The 26,380-nt window shown below is 40.5% G+C and overlaps 1 protein-coding gene and 1 long non-coding RNA gene across 3 annotated transcripts; one reads left to right on the plus strand and one right to left on the minus strand.

The window, feature by feature from the left end:
* Positions 1-11,506: 11,506 nt before the first annotated feature.
* Positions 11,507-25,669, minus strand: ubald2 (UBA-like domain containing 2). The gene is made up of 3 exons (XM_039824424.1): positions 25,345-25,669; positions 17,466-17,522; positions 11,507-11,932 (listed from the first exon to the last, which is right to left on the minus strand). Exons 1-3 carry the CDS (start codon positions 25,462-25,464, stop codon positions 11,558-11,560), a joined length of 552 nt encoding a protein of 183 aa, XP_039680358.1. The 5' UTR covers positions 25,465-25,669; the 3' UTR covers positions 11,507-11,557.
* LOC120574200 lies at positions 16,165-17,529 on the plus strand. Of its 2 annotated transcripts, none has more exons than XR_005641837.1 (3): positions 16,165-16,478; positions 17,112-17,176; positions 17,293-17,529. It is a non-coding gene; the product is annotated as an uncharacterized LOC120574200 (long non-coding RNA). The 2 variants fall into 2 exon arrangements; XR_005641836.1 differs by having other exon boundaries at positions 17,115-17,176.
* Positions 25,670-26,380: the final 711 nt, after the last annotated feature.

The raw sequence follows: 26,380 nt of genomic DNA on the forward strand, positions 1-26,380 counted from the left end.
GCTTATAGTGGTGCACATCTGGGCCAGTGATTTGCTCCTTGAGTGTAAGGTTTTGATAATTGTGTAATACTTTTGATTTCAGTATGTGAATCATCGGCAAAAAAGGATGTTAAGTTTCTGAATGGGAGGGGCGGGGTCATTTAAACTGTTCTGCACTGAAGCGATGCAAAGGCTCATGGGGAACGGTTTCTGTCCTAAGTTATTGTTCTGTTAAGCTTTTGGGTGTGCATTTATGTCATATGGGTTTTAGTTTTGTGTGGTTGATCAGGTGTTCATGTTTATCTACATTTATTGTTGCACCATGATAGAGACCTGGGTTGGGACTGATGGCACCTCGGCAGTGTCAGTGTGCTTTGGCATACACATAGATTGGACATCAGTAACTATCTCTTGATTGAAGTTTTCCACAAATGCTGCGTTCCAGGCAACCCGTAACTCGTGTTTTCACAACCTTCTACCCGTGAAAGTGCCCTGGAACGGCAATCAAACCCATTAAACCCAAACTTAGCTACTACTCGTGAACTCGTACCAGATCGTTGTACTCCCAGTTACAGTTTTGACGTCACACACACATAAACAACAATGGCGACCCCTGTTGATGCTGTACAGATTAACAGTGAGAAATAGAAATAAACATACATAAATGGGCAACGTAAAGTAATTCCGCACATTGTAATCAAAACAATACACATACGATTGTGTACTACTAAAAGTTATGTTTATTAAATGATGCCCAAAATATGTTGCTGACTAGAAATCGCTAGTATCAGCTAGCGCTAGCTAATGTCAATGGTGGATAGCCGCTATCTAACACTAACGCTAGCTAGAAGGGTTTGCTGCGACTTTGCCTGGAACGCTACCAAGTCGCGAGTCGTGACTTGAAGTCGTAATTTACGGGCTGAAAATTGTGTCTGGAATGCAGCATTAGTACAAAACATTGGAAAGTTACAATGTTTAATGTGTATTGTCTTTGTCTATTATTTGGAACAATGTATTGAATACATTGTTCTTAGAATCATTCTGTCATACAGGAAAAACAATATTTATATAAACAACTTATTTCTTTAGTACGATAAATAGCCTAATGTTATGTTACTTTGCATGTTTAAAGCTATAGTGCGTGCATCCACATGATACAAGCCTTCCATGCACTTGCTAACAACCAAGGAGGACATGGAGGATTAATAAAACATGATGGACTCTTGAGAAGAGGTAATTATCTTCACTTGATTTTCTGCATGCGAAAGTCGCAGGACACCACAATCTTCTGAGCATAGCCATACTGAGAAATCCAGAGAGAGTTGTGTGGAGCTGGTAGTCTTAATTAGCTTTGTAGCAACTCATTTGGCAATGGCTTAAATGTAACGGACGTTCATTAATATCAAAAAGTTACGCACTAAAGCTTTAACTTAACATGCTTATTTTAGACATGACTCCAGAAAAAATAATTTGTTTACTAACGATTTTTAGTAACGACTACTAATGTAAACTTTATTTGTCTACTGCATCAACTTACCGCTCTGTGTTAATACAACTTGACCTTTCACACAAATTTCTAGTAAAGTCAACTAATTCGGGATAACGGGACGGTGGGTGTGGGATTGAGTCAAAATAAACTACAGTGTGTGTGACGAAGGAACATGTAACCCAGGGCAACAGTGTGGGGCCCGGTGGGCCACCAGGCTTGCAATATACTGGGGGAAACACTAGGATCTATATCAGTAACATGTTGCTGTAACACTGAGTAGAGTAGAGCCCTGATGTAAAGTCACATGCTTCAGAGGAGACACACTTGACTGCTCTCCTCAACACCAAACAACATATTTTAGGAAGCCATAGTAATAAAGGGTGTTGTTTCCATCAACTGCCAGCATTGTGTTACAGGAGGTCATCAACCTGGGTGTTGCATCATATCAGGGGAAACCCATCACTACTACACAACATCCTGTTCACAGAAACATCAGGTTGAGAGCAGGAAGGACACGTTGCCCAGTAAAGATGAAAAGGGAGCAGTGAACTTTACTTTGAGGTGCACTCACACAAATCGCTCCAGATCATTTCCTGACATTGAAGAATTTGGTTTCATGTCGAGGCTTTTCAAGTCTGTGGTTTGTGTGTCGGCAGATTCCCTCATTCTAAAGTATTTTATTTTGAAGACGGAAAGTACATTTGCTCATTAATCGATTAATCGAGTATTTCCTTTTTTATGCTACATTATACTTCATCTCCACTACATTTATCTGACAGCTTTAGTTACTTTTAGGATTTAAAAAGAAAACAATGAGTAGTTTCAGATGTCTACGATAGTGGTGAAAGAATTTATCAGATCCTTTACTAAAGTAAAAGTACCAATACATCAGTGTAAAAATACTCTGTTAGAATAAAAAGAAATCCTGCATTCAGATTCCAACTTAAAGTGGCTATATGTAACTTTCAGTTTGTGTTGATTCTAACGGCCGCTTTGGACAAAAGTGCTAGTTTTTTACCACACCTGCTGTCATAAAGCTCTTTTCTTTACGGTGCTGTATTGCTCACTGTATTACCGAGTTAAGGCCCTGACACACCAACCCGATAATCGGCCGTCGGACAGTCTGGCGAGGTCAGTGACTCGAGTCTGTTCCGTGTGTTCCGTGCCATCGTCCGTCGGAGGGGCCGTCGGCCTTCATTTTGGCCGACCTGACTTGCTGGGTCGGAGGGCGAGCAGTCGGATTCAATGACCAATCTGATTGGTGGAGTGCTAGCCCTTGACTAGCGAATCAGTGCACTTATGTTAGCGTGACGAACAGCCTCTCAAAATCTGACGAAAATCTTTCAAACTGACCTTTGTCGATCTGAAATGAAGATAGATTCAGCAACTGCATGGCCTATTTCTCGCTTAAAGGTCCCATGACATGGTGCTCTTTGGATGCTTTTATATAGACCTTAGTGGTCCCCTAATACTGTATCTGAAGTCTCTTTTATATAGACCTTAGTGGTCCCCTAATACTGTATCTGAAGTCTCTTTTATATAGACCTTAGTGGTCCCCTAATACTGTATCTGAAGTCTCTTTTATATAGACCTTAGTGGTCCCCTAATACTGTATCTGAAGTCTCTTTTATATAGACCTTAGTGGTCCCCTAATACTGTATCTGAAGTCTCTTTTATATAGACCTTAGTGGTCCCCTAATACTGTATCTGAAGTCTCTTTCCCGAAATTCAGCCTTGGTGCAGAATTACAGCCACTAGAGCCAGTCCTACAATGAGCTTTCCTTAGAATGTGCCATTTCTGTGTCTGAAGCTATTGAGGAGGACAGTGGGAGTGGCAAGGTGGATGGTGGGGGTGTGGCCTTGACCAACTGCCACTTTTCTCGTTTGAAAGCCATGATGTCTCTCTCTCATGGGTTGGCCAAATTCTCTGGGTGGGCAAAGCAGAGAAAGGGGAGGTAACCTTGCTTGTTATGACCTCATAACAAGCAGATTCCAAAACGGCTCATCTGAGCTTTAATTTTCTCAAAGGCAGAGCAGGATACCCAGGGCTCGGTTTACACCTATCACCATTTCTAGCCACTGGGGGACCATAGGCAGGCTGGGGGAACTCATATTAATGTTAAAAAACCTCATAAAGTGAAATTTTCATGCCATGGGACCTTTAAAATGTTTTCAGAAACACGTTTCGGTCGCCATTATGCTCGGTTGTAAAATCTGGGACCAGCCATACCCACGTGACGCATTCGTCCAATCAGCTGCCGCTTTGAATTTTTTGGGCGACGATACAGATTAGCGGCGCCTGCTGTTATGAAGACGTATTACGTCTCACGCACGCGCAGAACGTACGCTCAAGTCGGCGTCACTTTGATGTGTTCCGAGGCACGTTTTTTGACCAACTCGGGGAGACTGATCAGTCCGACTGCCTTTCCTCCTGATGGTTGGCTGTCAGGTTTGTGTGTCAGGGCCTTTAGCGTTACCAGAAGGTCATATAGTTGCGATGAATGTTTTGCTCAGACAGAAAATCATTCATTGTTGCATTTCAAGTGTAGCATACGGTAACTTTGCCTACTTTGGATGTATCGTGAGCTAAACCGGGTAACAACGATATCACTGTCACTGTGTCACAAGCCAAAGCATTAAGGCAAGGCAAGGCAGCTTTATTTGTATAGCACATTTCAGCAACAGGGCAATTCAAAGTGCTTTACATAAAACATTAAAGAGCAGTTAAAAACAATAAAAAAATTAAAAACAGATAAAATACGAGAATAAAAGTTACAGGACATAATTTAATTAAGAGTTTGTTGTAGCAACTAACGTAATAATAACTTAGATTCATATAGCACATTTCATGAAACCCACGGCCGCTTTACACAAGTAACGTTAGAGGGGGACAAGGGAAAAGAAAATAGTAAGCCAACGCAAACGCAGAGTAAAAGGAATAAAATGTCTGCACTACATGGAAGGGGGACGTACAACCACATAGCACAATCTAAAGTTATTTTATGAATGAAATAGACATATTACATACCTGAGGGCCAATTCGGGGTGGATTTTTAATCAATTACAATCCTGTAATTGCCTCCATCTGTTGAAAGCCCGATCGAGTGTGACTCACATTATCACTTGTTGTCTTTTACGTTCCCTTTTAGCTTTTAGTTCTTCGTTTAATTTACTTCTTTTCTGTGATGGCCTTTTACCTGGCTCAGCTGGCTGGATCCTTTTAGTCTATGGGCTGGATATGCTAAGGCAGGCTTTCCTGGGTTACAAAGAAATCTGAAAATGTGTGACTGTAGCGCCGTCTATCTGCCGCAAATCATTCTGTTACTTTACAGGAAAAACTGAACCCGGGCAGAGGCCTTTCTAAAAACTAGCCTATATAAAAATAGCGTTCTTTTCACTGTTAGTCTCATAGTCTCAAGAGAAGAAGAAACTAAGATCTATATATCTATATGATAAACAAATGTGTTTTCATTTTTAGTGAAATATTAATCATTTGTTATCAAAATGAAACCATGTGAGACGTTTAGAGGAGAAATGTCACTTTGGTGAAACTGATAAACAGATCTGTTCATTTCAATTAAAACAGGTTTAGTAATTCTTTGTTTTTAAGACAATAATGTCTCTGTAAGATTGTGGATTTTAAGATTAACTTTGCATAACTGTATGAAGTAAGTGACTCCAACTAAAATGCATTAATATTATATAACAAGCATATTTCACAACATGTACTTTTCACTGGAGTAAGACTGAATGTGTTGGTACTTTTACAGTGATGGGTCTGAATATTTTCTTCCCGTGGCTCTTTAAAGCTCCATGATTCACTGCACCCTGAAACAGAATGTGGTTTGTTTTTAGAACCTTTTTGGCAGCAGCTTATGATTCGCCTTTTGGAGTCCTGTCATTGAACACAACAGCTCTACACTTCTTCTTTCAAAGCAGTTGTGTCATGTTGGGAAACTTGGGTCTATCACACATTAACTGAAAGAGCAGCTCAGCTGCGACCACATCCTTCCTCCATCTTCATGCAAAGACAAGTAACTTTCAGTTTGAGAACTTTTTCTGCTTTCTCAGCCATCCTTACTTTTACAGTAAGAACCAAAACAACTGTGAGAAAAAAGGGCCGTCAGCAGTGAAAGATGAAGCCACAGAAAGTAGCAGATCATACCTTGTTTTATTAAACATATAAATACAAATTTCAACAGAGGAAATGAATATAAAGTACTTGAGAGAAATCTCTATTAAAAGAGTCATGGATTAGAACAGGGAGAGAAAATACCGTCATCCACTTGGTAAGAGCAAAAATAAAAGTTTAACAGGAGATAAAAAAATTTAAAAAAAAAAGTAAAACACCCAGTTTGTAAAATCTTCAGGGTGGTTGGGACACATCAGCTGCATTTTACAGATTCCACATCTCCATAATCATCGTGCAACACCACCGCATGGAGCCCTATCACAGAGCTGAGCCAGTAATCAACCCTGCAGGAAGCTCGTACAAAGACAACCCCCGAAACCCGCAGCTTGTCCATTAAACGCAACAGCAGACGACCCGCAGCGTCACCAAAACTCATCAGTCAGGAGTTCAGCACATTTCAGACATTCGCCTCAACTCGTCCACAAACTGTTTGATTTAAAGGAAAAATCTGCCCTCAGGTCACCCGACACCGCAAAGAAAACATGTCAACCTGCCTGATTTAAAGCACCGAGGCCTGTTAGACAGATATCCTGTTCACTTTTCATCACAGCCAAATCTTTTTCTCGACATGTTGCCATTTAAACATTTTGAATGCATCATTTCTACCTTTGGAGGCGTTCCATTGACTTCCATCCATTTCAGTGAGGCATACAAATCTACTTGCAGACACTTAACCTCTGGAGTGGTGTAATCCATCACAGTGAACATAAAACTGTATTCTTTTATATTAAAGTCACAAAATGTTCTCAAAGTTTTCAAAGTGAACATACTCATGCAGAAACACATTTATGTAACGTGGTAATATTTGATTGAAGTTTTGGCTGATTTTAACTTTAAAGCTATAGTGCGTAGTTTTTGACGCCCCCATGAGGAATTCTAAGTAATGGCGACAAAACTGTCGGTGCGTCAACATGATACAAGCCTTCCACCCCCACCCCTCCTCCACGCAGTTGCTAGTAGCCAAGGAGGATACGGAGGATTAAAAAAACATGATGGACTCTTCAGAAGAGGTAGTTATCTTCACTTGAGTTTCTTCGTCGGACAATCTTCTGAACATAGCCATACTGAGAAGTACAGAGAGCCTTGTGTGGAGCTGACAGTCTTAATTAGCTTTGTAGCAACTCATTTGGCAATAGCTTGAATGTAACGGACGAAAAAAGTTACGCACTAAGCTTTAAATATGGTTGGTTTTAATTCAGTTATAATGAAGCATATTTTCTAAGCTGAATGCATGATACTATCTATCTAACTTTATCTGTCAGATCCAGAGGTGTATAGTCCAGGTGCCAGAAAGTAAAAATCCTGCCATGTTTTTGGATCTGCCTCTACATCTAGAACAGGTGTTTTCACTAACGAGCTCATCTACCTGGTAGAGGAGCTGGTTTAGTGATGGTTGGGACAGCTGCTGGACAGGATTTCTACTTTCTGGCACCTGAACTATACACCTCTGGTCAGATCAATGTACAGCAGTAAAAAGTACATTTTCCTCTGAGATGTAGAGGAATAGAAGCATAAAGTAGCTTACAATGGAAATACTCAAGTAAAGTACCTAAAGCTTGTACTTAAGTGCAGTGCTAAAGTATATGTACTTAATGGTTCCATCTTTAAAATGTGAAAATTTGCTTCTTTTACACGATAGTATCAGGTTTTCTGATGTTTTACAAAACACACAATTCATTGCTGAATGGAGAAATAGGCAGATACACGAATAATGAAAATAATCTAGACTTTTCTAGTCAATCAGCACTTAAACTGCGTAACCCCTCAATGATCCTGTAACTCCAACGTTCACCGTGATGGATTATAGCACTAAAGAAAGCTTCTGCAAACGTTTTCATAAGGCTGCCTGCAAGTGACGAAGAATAATCTGAAAATGTAAAGCTGTCCTGGTTGCATTCAGAATGGTCAACAAAAATGTAATATTATTAAACCTGCAAAAAAAAGGAGGTAACATACACAGACAAAGGAGAGTAAACATGTCTGTACGATGACTGTAGAGCCATTTAGTCCAAATATTATACAAGAAGAACAAAACGAGTCCAGAGGTGTAAAACATCTGTTTTTCTGAGTGTTTCAGGAGGGATTTTGCCTTTGACTTATCACAGATCATTTCATTCATTTCTGTAGTTAAAATATAATCTTATATCAGGTTGTTGATTTTAAACAACTCTCCGAGACAGACTCAAAGTGAGCCGGTGTAAGAACAAATAAAAGAGGAAAATCATACAGAAACAGTGGAAATATTGATTGTCTGTGTGAAGCTGTGAACAACTAAAATCTTTTTTTTGCCTCTCTCTCTCTCTCTCTCTCTGCATCCCGTCGCTCCCTGATGTCAACAATAAGTGCTTCCTCTTCCTCGTGAAATGAAAGTGACTTTCTGTTTTTCATTATTTAATCTACTGGTGATTTATTTTGTGTGTGTGTGTGCAGAGGACAGCGCACACAAAGTCCCATGGAGTTTTGTTGTGCATGGATCTTCACAATTACCCCCCCCCCCCCTCCCACCCCACCTCATCCATCCGTCGAGCTCTGCTGTAAATTCTTTAGCAGCAGTTTGTACTTGTTTAAACCCTCTGATCCTGTCTGTGTCTGCAGCAGAGAATACATTCAGAGCACATGTGGGGCCTCTCCCATTCACACAGACAGAGGTAGGAGTGGTTGAGTGTCTGAAAGGTTGTGTGGAAAATCACTGAGTTGGCCTCTAAACCCCCGCAGGCAGACAATCCGATTCAAATGTGTGTTTTTGTGAGTTCATCATCACGACTGCAACCTTGGGGCTTTATTTACAAGACTGACTGGTTATCAATAAAACAGGAAATCAATCGGCCCTAACTCAACGAGGAACTTAATGAGGTTTTCCAGCAATCTGAAGAATTACAAAACTCCTGCTGAAGCAACGCGGCGCCGTTAATAGTCTCTGACAGTCAGGCTGAAAGGATTCATAAAAAACAAACAAAAAACAACCTCTTCTAATTATCAAATTATTGCCGTTCTACTAAACTCAATCAGATTTTTACTTTACAATTCATCTTCATTCACTGTGCGTTTGTCCAACATGACAGTTTGTGCCTCTCGTGTATTATCATTATATTTATTATATAGCCTACGAAGGGATTTACACAATCCTCAAACACTCTTTTATCCATCTCGATGAAATAATATTCTGTCTGCTGCAACATAAAAGATTTTTTTTTGCCACTGTATTTTCCATCCAGGTAGACAGAAATATGTCTGTGTTCTTTTTGTACGACACGAGAAGGAGTAGAAACTAGAAGTTTTGTATAAAAATATAAAATAATTTATTGAAATGGAGAGCCGACGTGCAATCAGAACTTCCATTGACATTTGTAATAAATCCAGCCGATAGTACTAGTGGGATTCATTTAGGACTGGGTATCGGTACTCGATGCTAGGGTTGTTCGGATACCAGTATCGGAAATGCCTCCGATACTGCCTAAAACGCTGGCACTGGGGAGTACGTACGTGAGTCTATGCATACAGCCCCGAAAAACATCCACTTTAAAAGTAGTTTTATCCGGACAAAACTCAACAGATGCATTCTTTTTCGCCGCAGCACTTGTCCAAACAGGAAGTTGCGCTGTGCTGCCACTGATAGTCTCGCTTTGCCAGACCCTCCTCCAAAGCACGCTGAAGGAGGGTCTGGCTACTCCACATAGCATTCGGGGATGGGAGGAAAACGTTTTCTGGTTTAATGGCATTTCTTTAAACCAATCAGAATCGTCACGGGTGGCGCTAAACTCCGAACGGAGCCGCTGCAAAATAGTCGTGCGACAGAAAACTCAGATTGGACAGATAGTCTAGCTGGCTGTCTGGATTGACCCTGCAGAGATCTGAGGAGCAGTTAACCGTAGTCCTCATAAATCCACCAAATTTAAAATTCCAACACAGAGAAAGCGGAAGGAATCTGAAAATACACGCATCCGGCTGAATTTCCTGCCGCACCAGAGCAATCCCAGAAGTGGAACGTCGAGGATATAGATTATGCCCAGTGGTAAGTACAGAGCGGCGAAGAAGAATTGATTTCCAGATTTGTCTGCTAGCGGTGTAACCAGAGACGCTTTAGTCAGAGCTACGGTTAGCAAAACGTCAGCAATTTGGCAATATCTTACACTGCAAAATCCCACTAGTAGAACAGTGACGTGTCCAGTACTGTATGCAAGGCTTCAGTTTCGAGCGGTGGCACTAAGCGTTGCTAATTTCCGTTGCCGTTTTCTCCAGTCAAACGATACCTGCATTCGATCCATTTTGTGCCCAGATGTAGAAAAAAAAAAAAAAAAAAGACAATTTGTTTGGTTTTGCTCACAGCCAATCGCCGCGAGCGTTCTTTGATCTAATGCGACGTGTGATTGGCGCCGAGCGCGGTGTATTTAATAGAGTTGGTAGTTCAGCGTGGAAAGAGATGCCACCAAAACAAAAGTTTGGCTATACTTTTTAAATAAATTGAAATAATTTGAACACTTTCGAAATGCATTTGTGTAGAAATCGTTTGGTCCAGGAAGGGTGGTGCTGGCATTTGACGCAACTGAATGCTTCCATTCACGTGATGGGTATCAAATGAAGAAGAAATTTTTGGTATTGGTATTTACATTTTTTTAAACGATACCCAGCCCTAGATTCACTTCATTTAATAATAATAATAATAATAATAATAATGTAAAGATAATGAAGAAAAGAGTTGTGTTGACCTAATATCGTCATTTATTCAATATTTCTGTTTTTAGCTGCCTTTAAAAGGACACCATTGCCCATAAGCCCACAGAATGTACTGGTAGATTCTCATGGGGGTGTAGTTTTTTTCTGTTCGGAATATGAAAAAGTAAACTTGCCTCATTTTTTTTTTTTTTTTTAAGATGAAAGAAATACGGAATTAGAAATGACAGGAGTTACAGGAGCTGGTGGATCAGAGGCTAGACAGGAAGTGACATCATGACCCTGGCTCCCTATCAAACTGATGATAAAACTTTATTTTCTTTTCAAGTCCGACAAATTCAAAGCAGAGACAGAAACCATCTTTTGTCAGGATCGGGAAACAGCGAGAAATCTTTGTTAATGTGCAGCAGGATGAATATTTTGTCATCCAGGTCAGTCTTTGAGGTGCTAAATGTTTTTTTGTTTTTTAAAACAACCTTCTGGGTGTTTCAAAGGTCACCACGTGTTTGTGTGTGTGTGTGTGTGTGTGTGTGGTGGAATCGGTCCCGTGACGGAGACGTACAGGTAATGCATGAGATGCACTGACTGTTGATATATATATATACGGGCGTGTCATCCAGCCCTTCTATGGCTGGAAATCAAACACACCTCTAGAATCCTGTGCACACTGTACACATGCTCCGTGCCTCTGAGGGCCATTTCATCCACGAGCCGTTTTTTTTGTTTGTGTATCTGCTGGTTATTGCCGACTTCTGAACCCTCTGAAAGAAGAAGAGTTTCTAAAAAAAAAACAACAACAAAAAAACGCACACAACAACAACAAAAAACATGGCTCCAATCCTCAGAGTGCTCTGCTGGGTCCTGGGCTTGTTTGCATTGATGATGAAAAGAAAGAAGTTTCTCAGTGTCGCCATCGGAGACCGCGCACAGGTTCTTCCTCGGCTCGGGTGACTTGTGATGAAGACGGAGAGGAAGAGCGTCTCCAGCTGAGTCTTCAGTTTAGAAAAAAAAAAACAAGAGAGGAAAACAGTGTCTTTGTCTTTTTTTTTTTTCTCTTTCTCCCCATTTCCTCTCATTCCACACGTGAAACCCCCGATCCCTTCCTCCCACCCCGACACCCCCCCCACCCACCCGCTCCCAAAACCGATTTGGCTACACATGAAACAGCCGCCCTCTCCCTGCCCCCGCCCCCCCCCCGCCCCTCGCAGGCAGCCCGCCGCTCAGTCTCATCTCTGGCCGTGGAGCACCGATACGACGGGGGGCTGCTGGGAGTTGCTGGGCTGAGAGACGGGGGGCCACATGGGAGTCTGTTGCATGTGGTGGTGGTGGTGGTGGTGGTGGTAGTGGTGGTGGTGCATGTGGTGGCCCGTGGGCGACGACGGGGGTAGCCAGGCCGGCTGGTGGCTGGGCGGCGACGAGGCCCAGAAGGAGCTGAAGCCCGACGTGGAGGAGGAGGGGGCCGGGGGGGAGCAGGCCATGGACGCCTGTGAGGGTCCGCTGGCCGCGCCGGGGCCACAATCAGACGCCCGCAGCTTGGAGAACATGGTGATGGCGTCCGGGAAGTTGGGCGGCGTGGCGGGAGTGTTTCTGGGAGTGCACATCTGTGGGACGAACACGACAGGAAGGATGTTAACAGAAAGAAGTTTAAAGTTGAACAACTCCCTGGATTTTCCGAAACACAGAGATTCTCCTGATTAATGTCAACATCATATAGGTTATTTCACCTTCTGAGAGAGGATCCCACCGTCAGTTTGGCTCAAAATACTTTAATCCCTCAGCTGTATTCAGGATTTTACAAGTACTTGGGGCTCCCCCTAAATACACAAATACATTTTTCATGTTTTTATTTATTTAGTTAACTGCAAATTATTTTTCCACGCAACATGGCATCATGACTTTGCGTAAACATACACGCCACTTTCCTAAAGCCAAGTGGCGTGTTATCGGTACGCATTTTGAGCTATCCACGTCTATGTGTACGCTGTATACAGTGGATGTAAACATACTCGCGAGAACGTGCCGTACTATCACGAGAACAACGTCACACGCGTGTAAAAAAAAATATCAATAAAGAAAAAAGGTTGGGTTTAGGAAAAGAACATTGGGAAAGGCTTTAGTAACAAAAAAACGACGGTGACCACTGTCACACGCTTAGGAAAACAATAAACGGTTGGGTTTAGGAAAGAAACATTGGGGAAGGCTTAAAAAAAAATTTTAAAAAAATAATAAAAAAAACATTGAAAAACGCGATCCCGGCTCTCCTGGGTGAAAGTCCTGTGTTTTACCCATCATCCCAACCACCCTCCTCGGACTTACCGTACGTCCCTTCATACTACTCGCTACGGCGATAATTCACAAGTAATGTAGGTCAATGGCAGCCGATCGGCGTTGATAAACACGCTAAAAATCGATTATGCGTCTTGATAACACGCCAAAATGGCTTACGAATTGGCGTGTCATACATACGCCACTTTATGAGATCAGTCTGCTCCACAAATGTTTTTTTCCCCAAGATGAAGGTTTAAACATTGCTTCAAAGCCAGGGGGACACAGTTCTGGTAGCGAAAAGTGTCAAATATGGAAATTTGGTCTTAAATGCAGATTCTTTTAAGAATAGGTTTGTTTACTTAATATTTGATCAGATGTTTCCTCTTGTAGTTCTGTGACTTTATTTTATTTAGATAAGGGTCTTTATTTAACACTGACGCGTTGAACAGATTGACATATTTTGTCAAATTAAAAGAAATGGGTCAAAAACGTTCCCAACGTACTTTATCATCGAAGAGCTGATAACGATAGCCCAGCCTCTGATCAGCTTATTAAATTATGTTTTTAACTGCAGACCGTGAACTTACAGATCTCCTTCAGGTTCTCACTGTGGAGATGTGATATGCTGCTAAATGCCAAACGTCCTCAGTGAGAGCACCAATTAGAGTGTTACACACACACACACACACACACACACACACACACACACACACACACACACACACACACACACACACACACACACACACCTCAAATGATAACTCAACTCACACAGAGATCAGATAGCAGACAGAAATAGAGGAGGGGTCCTCTCAGCTGGAGGGGAACTAAAAACCCGTTGACTTCAAGGCCCATAACCCTAACCCTAACCATTGCCTAATCCTAGTGCCTTCCAGGCAGCGATGCCTGAAAGGAGACGTTGGGCGCTTAAAACACCGATAAACATTTGTTTGTCTTCATTCATAGTCGTTTTTTCAGGTTTCTTTTAAATGTATAAAAGTATTCCATTTTTAAAAGTTACCTATCCTTACTTTACATCTGTGCCTCTGCTGCGGAGCTTCTATTTCCTGCGTAAGAATCGATTAAGTTTATCTCATGTTGCTGCTAGTTTGCCCAAATACAGTGCCTTGCGAAAGTATTCGGCCCCCTTGAACTTTTCGACCTTTTGCCACATTTCAGGCTTCAAACATAAAGATATAAAACTGTAATTTTTTGTGAAGAATCAACAACAAGTGGGACACAATCATGAAGTGGAACGAAATTTATTGGATATTTCAAACCTTTTTAACAAATCAAAAAACTGAAAAATTGGGCGTGCAAAATTATTCAGCCCCCTTCAGTTAATACTTTGTAGCGCCACCTTTTGCTGAGATTACAGCTGTAAGTGGCTTGGGGTATGTCTCTATCAGTTTTGCACATCGAGAGACTGACATTTTTGCCCATTCCTCCTTGCAAAACAGCTCAAGCTCAGTGAGGTTGGATGGAGAGCGTTTGTGAACAGCAGTTTTCAGTTCTTTCCACAGATTCTCGATTGGATTCAGGTCTGGACTTTGACTTGGCCATTCTAACACCTGGATATGTTTATTTGTGAACTATTCCATTGTAGATTTTGCTTTATGTTTTGGATCATTGTCTTGTTGGAAGACAAATCTCCGTCCCAGTCTCAGGTCTTTTGCAGACTCCATCAGGTTTTCTTCCAGAATGGTCCTGTATTTGGCTCCATCCATCTTCCCATCAATTTTAACCATCTTCCCTGTCCCTGCTGAAGAAAAGCAGGCCCAAACCATGATGCTGCCACCACCATGTTTGACAGTGGGGATGGTGTGTTCAGGGTGATGAGCTGTGTTGCTTTTACGCCAAACATAACGTTTTGCATTGTTGCCAAAAAGTTCGATTTTGGTTTCATCTGACCAGAGCACCTTCTTCCACATGTTTGGTCTCCCAGGTGGCTTGTGGCAAACTTTAAACAATACTTTTTATGGATATCTTTAAGAAAGGGCTTTCTTTTTGCCACTCTTCCATAAAGGCCAGATTTGTGCAGTATACGACTGATTGTTGTCCTATGGACAGAGTCTCCCACCTCAGCTGTAGATCTCTGCAGTTCATCCAGAGTGATCATGGGCCTCTTGGCTGCATCTCTGATCAGTCTTCTCCTTGTATGAGCTGAAAGTTTAGAGGGATGGCCGGGTCTTCGTAGATTTGCAGTGGTCTGACACTCCTTCCATTTCAATATTATCGCTTGCACAGTGCTCCTTGGGATGTTTAAAACTTGGGAAATCTTTTTGTATCCAAATCCGGCTTTAAACTTCTCCACAACAATATCTCGGACCTGCCTGGTGTGTTCCTTGTTCTTCATGATGCTCTCTGCGCTTTAAACGGACTTCTGAGACTATCACAGAGCAGGTGCATTTATACAGAGACTTGATTACACACAGGTGGATTCTATTTATCATCATTAGTCATTTAGGTCAACATTGGATCATTCAGAGATCCTCACTGAACTTCTGGAGAGAGTTTGCTGCACTGAAAGTAAAGGGGCTGAATAATATTGCACGCCCAATTTTTCAGTTTTTTATTTCTTAAAAAAGTTTGAAATATCCAATAAATTTCGTTCCACTTCATTATTGTGTCCCACTTGTTGTTGATTCGTCACAAAAAATTACAGTTTTATATCTTTATGTTTGAAGCCTGAAATGTGGCAAAAGGTCGAAAAGTTCAAGGGGGCCGAATACTTTCGCAAGGCACTGTAACTAAACAGTTTCAGACCTTCATGTTTTAACATGCCACAGAACCAGTTCCCTGACTACCGATGAGAGTCTGAACTCACTGCAAAACGTACTCCATTGCACTATTTATGACACTGTTGTTTTTTTGTTTGTTTTTTATGTCTTCATAATATTTGGAAGTAATATGTCTGCAAATGTCAGTTTTGTCTTTACACGTCTGGTTTGTTATTATTTTCTTTTTTTATGACTTGATATGTTTGATGTCTCTGTAACAAAGTCATGAAGTCCTGTTTGAAGTCTCCTCTCTCTTTCCACTACTTTTCTTCTGTGGTTAAGAAAGAGTTCATCTTTCAGTAAAGTTTCATTATTGCGGCACCACTGACTTCTTTCTCCTCCGTGCTCAGAGCCATGTTGGGACAGCTTGAGCTTAGGAGGAGTGCGTGCGCGTGCGTGCGCGTGTGCGTGTGTGTGTGTGTCTTGCAGCTGATGCTCCCCCTGGGTTGCTCCAATCTTTCTCTCAGATGTGTGCAGCTTACACACACACACACACACACACACACACACACACACACACACACACACACACACACACACACACACACACACACACACACACGCCTCGGGCGAGATGATGTCACCGCACTGCACCCAAAACAATAACAAACCGGCTGCTCTCACTCACTCACTCACTCTCACACACACACACACACACACACACACACACACACACACACACACACACACACACACACACACACACACACACACACACACACACACACACACACACACACACACACACACACACACACACACACACACACACACTTCCTCCTTCCTCGAGCTACGACATGCTCCGCCCAGAGCAAGCAACAGGCACGTACACCCACACGAGAGCAGACGGAAGGAGAAGGAGGAAGAGAAACAGACTGAAAACAAAACACGGCGGCAGATGTCGGCATGCTCTTCCTGCACGATCAGGATCCGACGAACCCCGAGAGAGAAGACACCGATATGCACGCAGTTAAGAATCAGGGTTGCGTAACACACAGCACCAGGCCCAGGACACGATGACGCAAGTCTGCACAGCCACGGAATAATTATTCGATTCATTCAGACTGAGTTTTGTCCAGTCACTCCTCTTCGTAAGCTGGTAATTACCGTCCTACAGGGCTGAAATTAAAGATTAAACAGTGCCCACGCCCATCCTTAAAGCAGAAAGACTCTTAATGTAACCGAGATCAGAGCGCGACACACCCTCTGTGATGTGTTTCTGTCCTAAATGACCATACACTTTTAGTTTTAGAAGAAAAATGTGAAACTTCACACACGAGACACAAAAAATGTTAAGAAGAAGCAAAAAAATTATAATTTAACACAGACTTTCCATCAGAGTCCAAAGCGCCCTTCACCTTTTTAAATACTAGAATGTGTTCACTTGGGTTGCATTGTGGGTAGTTCAGAGGGCCTGGGAATTCAGAGCATTCAACAAAAACAGAGCAGGCTCGACTCTGCGTGTTTAGAAAGCTTAAAACTGCGATGCACACACACACACCGCAGTTTACATTTACATTTTCCTCTCCATTACAGTAATATATCATATACATTATTCCTGCATCTGCACTATTTTGTGTTTTATGTCCTGGATTTTCATTTTGACTGTGAGTTTTGTTTGTTTATATATATATATATATATATATATATATATATATATATATATATATATATATATATATATATATATATATATATATATATATATATATATATATTTTTTTTTTTTAAGCAGCATTGTTGGAGGGAGCCTGAGAACAGCGACTGCTTAAGACCTGAATCTTATTTGACACGCAGGTGAGATGAATGTTAGTACTGCAACCGTTTTAAACCGCTACATTATTTGAGTTTTATAACCTGCTTCAAATATTATCCGTTGCAATAGAAAATGTTCTTTGTGCGACTGTTTTTAGGACCAGAGGTGTGAAACTTGCTGCTGGTGTGTAAAGCCCAGCTGTGTGTCTGAAAACCAGCAGGTCAGCGGGTTCATCCATCCCACTGTCCAGTACTGAGGGATTCAGCTTGCATTCAGCCACACATGCCTTTTTTTTTATTTATTTATTTTTTAGGGGGGAAATGGACCTACCATCTGGTGGTGGTGACTGGGGATGTTGGCCTCCTGGAAGAAGGAGCTTAAGGCCGTCTGCAGAGAGAGAGAGAGAGAGAGAGAGAGAGAGAGAGAGAGAGAGAGAGAGAGAGAGAGAGAGAGAGAGAGAGAGAGAGAGAGAGAGAGAGAGAGAGAGAGAGAGAGAGAGAGAGAGAGAGAGATTGTGTTAGGAGCACTTTGATTTATAATTTATAACAACATAAATAGAAGTGGAGAAGTCAAACATTTGCCTTCTTTCATCCCTGGGGGAAGAACTGACCCCCCCCCACCCCTCTTCGCCATCAGCCTGCGTGTCAGTTAACACCCAGGATAAAACTATTATCTCCACGCTGGGATCTAACATCGGGTTAACAGACCACAGCGAGGCTTTTTCAGATTAGCCACAAGCTAACTGACTCACTGACACAGAGTGAAACTGAAGCACACGGACACTGAATTGTTCATCTAGGGCTGCAACTGATCGGTTAGTTCATAAAATGTCATAAATCTCAATTTCTGAAAAAGGCCAGGTTGACTGAATTCAGAAATTGTTGTTTTACCCATCAAACATTCCAAAACCCAAAGATATTTCGTTTAATATCATAAAGACGATCATTACTTTGACTTATTTTTTCACTATTCTCTAACCATTTATCACCAAACGATTAATAAAGTGACTGAATGGCGTTTTGAAGAAAACGATTAATTGCAGAGTGTAAAGTGTCAACAGCAGCTCTCATGGCCGCCTCCCTGCACAAACAGGGAAATGAGTTGGCTTCTTGCGTCGTTCCTCTTTGTTGTGACCACAGAACAAGGCTGGCGTGAACAAACACACACTTCATGACCTCGGAGAAACAGAAAAAAAAAAAAAAAAAAACGGCTGATAATAATTCCTCTGAATGAGACAACAGGCTGATTCATACGGAGGATGGGAAACGCTGGGGGGTGATGTCATGCCATTCATTTAGGGAGAAGCTAATCGGGGTTGGGAAGTGAACTCACCACTCTACAAATATGTGGACTTTTTTCTGCATTATAAAAGAGTCCTGTTTCTCCAAATGGTGTTTTTAATAGTTCAGAATGCTGTTGCTGGTTCACTTTTTAAAAGGTTTTGAGGACAAATCAACCTCTAATGTGGGATGTGGAAGTTAAACAGCTTGTTTTTGTCGTGCAGCCGAGCAGCCAGTAAGTGGGACTAGGGCTGGGTACAGAATTCAATACTTTTTTTAGGCACAGACCGAATTGCCTCCTTAGTATTGAAAAAATGCATCGTCATTCAATGCCAAATTTCAATACCTACGGAGTAAATCTCATTGGTGTCAGTGAGCCAATAAGCATGCAGCATGCTTCTACCAAGATCTAATAATGTTTGTGATTGGCAGTTTTAATGTTACACGTCGTAGAGATGTTTACGGGGCTCTCTCTCTTCTCTCATATATATATATATATATATATATATATATAGTGAGCTACCCAGACGCACTAAATGAAGGATTTGTGCGGTAATGTTATCATTTCTTTATGTTAAAATGGATTTTTATAAAATTGGTGTTGAAAAAAAATATCGTTCAGGAACCGGTATCGAAGTCCCGGTATTGGTACCGGTATCGAACTTTTTGGAGCGATACCCAGCACTAAGTGTGACAAATGTGATGATGACCCATGAGGGGCTGCACCGTGTTTTTAACAGGACAGGAAGTATCAGACAGAGTGTGAGCTTGTTTTACTGCTCAGCGTAGCCTCCATTTCCCTTCACCGGAGGCCTCTTTCTCACCAACACTTGAATGAATGCATTGCCCCCCCCCCCCAGACTCCCTCCCACGCTCTGGTTGTTTGACAACAGCAGCGGTAGTGCAGGAATGTCTGCCGTACAACGTGACACACATCTCAAAAGCGTCAAAATGCTCTGCTGCTTTTGTGTGTAGAGCCTCTGAGTCGGCGCTGCTCTTTGTCTCCTCTCGCTCGTTTTCTCAGGACCTGGTTTGGTCACTTAAATGTCACACACTGTCCATTCACATTTCCTGCTGCTGTAAACACAAACACTGTGTTACACAACAGTGGAACTGAGTTTACCGGGTTTCTTTAAAAGCTCCTTTACGGGAGATTTTTCTTTTTTCCTTTCGTCAGTAGACCAAAAACATCACAGTGAAGAAAAGGTTGTTAACGTAATGTAGCAGGGAAGTTTTAAAGTGATTAGTATTAGTATGTTGCTGCGTAAGTGTTTGATTGTTGTCACATTTTAAACAATAAAAAGGACTCAAAAGTCTCTTCTTGTAAAAACACGTTCTGCTTACAGCAATGAAGAAAACATGATGTTAAATAACAAAGTAATAATAATGATATGCTTTTAGGTCTCCATGATAGTGTTAAACTTAGTTAACATTAGCTTAGCAGTTGGCCAGGGCCGGGTTAAAAATAAATCGATTCCCCAATTAAAATTTGTTTTGATATGCCACAGGCGGGCCTCAGGGTGACGGCTGAGGACAGAAGACGCCTTCGGCCTCGGCTCACAGCCAGAACCAGAACGCAGAGAATAACCAGGCCACTGCTGTCACACCGACACAAACAATAGTCGGTTTACTCCGGTACGCTCTCACCCTGACAGAGAGGAGCCAGACACAATAGCACCTTGTGTTCTCTAGTCTCACATACATCATGCATATCAGCGCTGAAACCATCAGTCCACTGACCCAATTTGACAGGAAATCAATTAATCGTTTGTCAAGAAAATACACCCAATATGTGAGGTTGCTTTTTTTTCTGTTGTATATCTTTGCAGATTGAATATCTTGGGTACATTTATGTCACTTATGCAGGCTTATCACAGGCTACGATACAATTCACTACATTCCAAAGTAGGGCTGTGTATTGGCAAGAATCTGGCGATATGATACGTATCACGAGACATGGGTCACGATTCAATATATTGCAATATATTTCTATACTGTGCGTAAGGTGATATATTGGGATTTTTTTAAAGTATAATTTTAGAAAAACTAATATTTAAAAAAAGACAATGTGCATAAAAGTCAAAGAAGTTTACTTTAGGTAAACAATTCAGTACACAGAAAGTCAAACTGCCAGTTTGGGATTGTGGTTCACAGGTTCTTAGTGAGCTAATGTTTATATGATAAAGTAGGCCAAAGTTCAGCCATAGCTACATTGTTAGCTTCTAGCAAAAAGTCAGGCCCTGCTAGGCACTGCTAGGAAAGGAGTAGTCAGCGGTATGGGGTTTAAACACAACATAAACGTGAACCACTGTCTTACATGAATATTTTTGCACGTAAACTAAAAAAAACAAAAAACGATACAGTATTGCAAAATAAAATATCGCGATACTCAAGTGTATAGATTTTTTCTTACACCCCTATTCCGAACGATTAGCTGATTAATCGAGAATATCTTAGCCGGATTAATCATCGTTTAAAATACTCGGAAGTTGCAGTCCTTCTACATTTAGCCAACCACATGGGGTAAATTAAAAATAAACTAGAAAATGCATTTCCTGCAGAAAATGCGTGGGAATGCTGAATAGCTGAATTGCTAAAGCTAAACTGGGTAAATAGCTTAAAAAAAGTTGAAGAAGTGAGAATAGTTGAAAAAGTGGAAATCATTTTAATAAGTATGAATTTCATTTGAAAGTTAAAAGCTGACGCTAAACTGAACTGTTGGCTTTAAAAGTTGAATATGACAAAATATGTAGAACATTGTGAGGTCTGAGTATATTTGCTAACTGATAATGACTCACAAATGCAGAAATATTAAACAAATTGTATGAAAAATCTTAAAGCTCAAATGCATTGCACTGCACTGCTGAAACATCTGGAAAATTTTCAGAGTTGGAAGCTAAACTGCATTACCTAAATAAGTGAAGAGCTTATTAGAAAAGCTGGAAGCTGAACTGTAATACTGTCAAAGATGAAAGTTGAAATGAATTGCCTGAAAAGGCTGAAAGAAGAAATACTTTGTATTATTATCAGACATATGGCACTTTTCCATTACATGGTACCGGCTCGACTTGCCTTTTTTGGTTTTCCATTATGAAAAAAAGTCCCTGGTACCTGTGAACAGGTACTTTTTTTAGTACCACCTCAGTCGAGGTTCCAAGCGAGCTGAGGAGATAATCAAAGGTGACGTAAAAACCTGCAGACTACAGATTAGTTTTTGTAAACTGTGGACGTTCTGTTGATTAGTTGATTTTACAGTTACTTTGTCTACAAACCGTCAGAGAATATGGGACATTTCCTTTAGAATCTCCTAGATCCCAACTTATTCTCAGCACACACTTCTGTTTCAGTTTGACAGTCAAATGTTTGGCATTTTTGCTTGAAAGATGTTTGTGTACCGTTGCTTAGCGAATATGTTGTCTGCTATATGCGCAAATATGAACACCTTTTGCAAAGAACATATAATGCAGCAAACGCTGGTTGGAGTGATTTTGAAATGGTGTTATTACATTAGTTCTTTATTGAAACACTCAGCAATTGACTACTGGTCATATCTTCACACAGAATAGGTGTATTTTAATTCCAGCTTAAATATTCCCTATCAGCCGTGTGTGGTAATCGGTAGGGCTGGGTATATCATTTATTTTTAGGCACCGACTGAAATTGCCTCTAAAGTATAGAGTATCAAGATGCCTCGTCATTCAATACCAAATTTCAAAACCTAAGGAGTAAATCTCATCAGTGTCAATGAGCCAATCAGCATGCAGCATGCTTCTACCAAGATCTAATAATGCTGCTTATTGGCTGTTTAATGTTACACGTCGTAGAGACAGGCAGGAAGGTTACGCACAGAGTTCACGTAGCAGGAGCTGAAAAATAAATAAAAATATTTGTGCCGTAATGTTGTCATTTCTTTCTGTTTTATAAAATTGGTATCGAAAAAGTATCGTTTAGGAAGTCACGGTATTGGTTAGAGGTGTGCAAAAAAAAAAAATCGATTCACATTCAAATCGCGATTCAAGCTCTACCGATTCAAAATCGATTCATAGAATTGCAATAATGCATGCAATAACATGGGAAAAGTAACTTCATTTACATACTGTGAATCGTTTTTTGAAAAATCAATATCGAATCATGACATTTTCTGAATCGTGTACCCCTAGTATTGGTATCGATATCAAAACATTTTTTAACGATACGCAGCCCTAATCGGATTTTCAAGAAATATATCCCCTCTAAATTGCTACTGGTCTCAAAAATCCCATATCTGCCAGGGCTCTATTACTGTCATTACAGTATTGACTTGTTCAGCTCTACTTTACAACTAAAAAAGGTCCTCTCACTGCAGCCCTGAGTCAATCTGACAACACCGAGCTCCTGAGCAAGTTAAGTCAATCACAACAAATACCTGAGAGGAGCTGAGCCACCTCCTCCTCCTCCTCCTCCTCCTCCTCCCACCCCTCTGGTGAACCAGCTGGCCCAACAATGAGCCCTCAGCCCCAACAGATGGAGGTGTGGTCTGAGCAGAACCATCTGCAGGATGTCAGAGATCCTTCAGGTGTCTGTCAGCTGTTCAACAGAACCTGACATATATCACACACACACACACACACACACACACACACACACACACACACACACACACACACACACACACACACACACACACACACACACACACACACACACACACACACACACACACACACACACAGCCAGAGGGCTTCATGTTTGCATTCAAACCCCAGATATGAACATGGTGCTCAAAATAGTAACTGTAGGGCTGAAACTAGAGCTGGAAAAAAAAAAAAAAATCAAATATCACGATATTATCGACCAAATACATCCATCTACATTGATATTGCGATGATATTGTAGGGTGGACTGTTGGTGGTTTCACAAAATATTTACACTAGGAGATTTTTGTGGATATAATGTCTAAGTGGTTAAAGGCAAATAACAGAACGGCTAGAACAGATCAGAAAATGAAATACCTTTACTGTAATGCAACCTTTAAAACCAGGAAAAGACAACACAAATATTGCGATATTACAATATCCAAAATTACGGTATCCAAAATTTAAGACGATAGGTAGCCTCATATATTGATATCGAAATAATATTGCTATATTGCCCAGCCATAGCTGTAACTAATGTTTGTTCACATTTTTTGGTTTATCTGACAATTATTTTCTTGATTTTTTTTCATTTATCACTTGGTCTATAAAATGTCTGGTCTGAAATAGTGAAATATGTCACATCACAGTTTCCCAGAATGAGTTCAAATATATGTTGTCTGACCACCCAAATATATTCACTTTACACTTGTATTAAACAGACTAAAGCAGCAGATCCTCACACTGGAGAAATCGAGAATAGATTACTCGACTAATTATTTCAGCTTTTAATAAGTGTTAATAGCACAGGAAGGCTTGTGTACTATGAGAACAGCTGGAAGGCTAACGCATCTTAAATCAGTCTATATATAACTAAACAAGACTAGGATCAATGTCAGACCACTTAGCTCTAAGTACAGTGAGTCTGATCTCTATATCTGCTGCAGTGGTGGAAGAAGTAGTCGGATCCTTTACTGCAGTAAAATCACTAATACAAGTGAAAATGCACTGTGCAAATACAAGTAAATCCACTACAAGTAAAAGCCCTGCATTCAAAACCTTACTTAACTAACACAATGTACTTAAAGTAAGTAATGTGCAGTAAAATGTTCCTGGTCAGTGTTGTACCTATTATATATGATGTTTCTGGATTATTAGTACTGCTGCACTTATGTGTATGTTGCATTTTACTGCTGTAGATGTTTAAGGTTGTGCTAATTTTACCTCCTTTATATACTGTTGGGTGGTGCATCCCAAGATCATCGTATGTTTATAGCGTCGCTGTCCTGTGAGAACCCTGTATCTCTAAAGAGATAACTTTTCATGGTGTCAGAAAAACAGCCCTGTTTTTAGCTTTGTGACAATACATTTTTCAGCTGACCCAAAAAGGATTTTTAAAAAGTTTATTTAAAGTTTATTTAGCTTAAGAAGTAGAATTTTTTTCAACACATGAAGGAACACTTCATCCTTCAGTTTATCACAAACATTCAAAACCAACACATCTGAAGATACGTGGTTTTCATCGGACAGGAAGGGGATGAAAGACTGTCATCTGATATGTAACTAAACTTTAAGATAAATGTAGTGGAGTACAAAGTAGTAGCCTATGTATGAAGTAGCATGAAATGGAAATACTCAAAAGTACAAATTTGTAATACTTGAGTTACATTCCACAACTGATCTCCACTTGTACAATTACCAAAAAGTTAAATAATCAGTGGTTTTAGCAGTTCAGCAAACATATTATTAAATTCTAGAACTATTTTTTCTTCTGACTAGTTAAATAACATGAAATGTGATTTGAGGGATTGTTTCGGAGCCGTTCAGCAGGAAGGGTTCAGTTTATCATCCTGTGAAATCTGATCTGAACAAACAAGCCAAACCTGTAGTTTATAAATCAGTGAGTAATGGATGAGAACATGTTATCAGACAAGATGGCAACAGTGATTTGACATCACCGATTTGTTTTTCGATAACAGCCATTGAATCATAAAACAATAACCTAGCTTGAGCGACCATATTGTTTTATAGAGGCGGCTAGCAGCTAGGCTAACAACAATTAGCCTGGCAATGACACGGTGAATTCCTGTCTAGAATGTAAACAAAAAAAAAACGACCAAGTACCACGTCCTCAGTGGTGCTAACTTAGCTATTGTTAGCTACAGGAGCGCATGGTCGTAAAGCAGGACACAAAACACTCGAAATAACCGACACGAGGAGTTCATTTAAATGTGTCGACAGCTCGAGTACAGCTGGAATATTCAATAAGCGGTCAGACATTATAAGAGCAGGCTATGAGGAAACGTTCAGTCTCACCTCAAACTGCCAGTGGGCCGCTTGTAGAAGCTGCTTCGCCTGATCGGCGGCGCATCCAGCCGTCAAAACAAACTGGTTGATCATGACTTGATGTCTGAGTTCGTCCATATTCACCGACATGACCGCTTTCCCCGCAACACGCAGTTGCTGCAAAGTCGAAAATACAACTAAATAAATGAAATCTTCACTTGGATCGAGTTTTCCGAACGCCTCAAATCCTTCAAACCCGTTCCTGCCTGCTTGCTTGTCTCCGCAGCCTCCACCAGCAGCAACAACAATATTTTCATGTCATCACCAACAACAAAGAGAACGGCGCTCATGATTGGACGGCTCCGCAGCGAAGATAGTACTAGAGAAGCGCCGATTGGCTGACGCGTTTAAACTAACTAGTGCGCTTGTTTTAAGACTCGGAGACACCGCCGATAAGTGGAGTCAAGCAGAGTACAGTTAACAACCTCCCCGCCCTCGTTTCGGTTGTCCACGCGATTTTATTCATGTCCGTTACACTGACGTCATTTGTTTGATTGGGTATCGGGCTTGAATTCAAAGAACTGATTGGCTGCTTCGCTAAACACATTAACAGTAAATATTTGTATATTTATTTTATGTTCCACTATATATTTTTGAATATATCATATTAGTAGAAATTATTGTAAACTATGTTATACCGTACTATACTTTACTACTTTACTGTACCATATTAATTTGATATTCTATATTATACTGCTGTACTAGCATATATTGTTATACTAGGCCTATAATAATAATAATAATAATAATAATAATAATAATAATAATAATATTATATTGCACCATATACTATATCTTATATCCCATACTATATTATTATTATTATTATTATTATTATTATTATTATTATTATTATTATTATTATTATATACATTATATATAGTCTGGTGTATGCTGTTTACATATTGCTGACATTACCTCTTAACTTTGTCTTTAAATGCTCTTTTATAGTTTTCTATTTTTATTTTTATTTGTCTAGTTGTATTGTTCTTCTTATAGTTATTAT

The sequence above is a fragment of the Perca fluviatilis genome, chromosome 15, assembly GCF_010015445.1.
Source record: "Perca fluviatilis chromosome 15, GENO_Pfluv_1.0, whole genome shotgun sequence".
Taxonomy (NCBI): Eukaryota; Metazoa; Chordata; class Actinopteri; order Perciformes; family Percidae; genus Perca; species Perca fluviatilis.

Excerpts from the sequence above, each read along its gene's own strand:
- ubald2 (XM_039824424.1), bottom strand. The coding sequence starts at position 25,464 with ATGTCGGTGAATATGGACGAACTCAGACATCAAGTCATGATCAACCAG. Across the intron at positions 17,523-25,344 it reads CGGCCCACTGGCAGTTTGAG|ACGGCCTTAAGCTCCTTCTT; the intron begins GTGAGACTGAAC and ends CTCTCTCTGCAG. Across the intron at positions 11,933-17,465 it reads CCAGTCACCACCACCAGATG|ATGTGCACTCCCAGAAACAC; the intron begins GTAGGTCCATTT and ends TTCGTCCCACAG.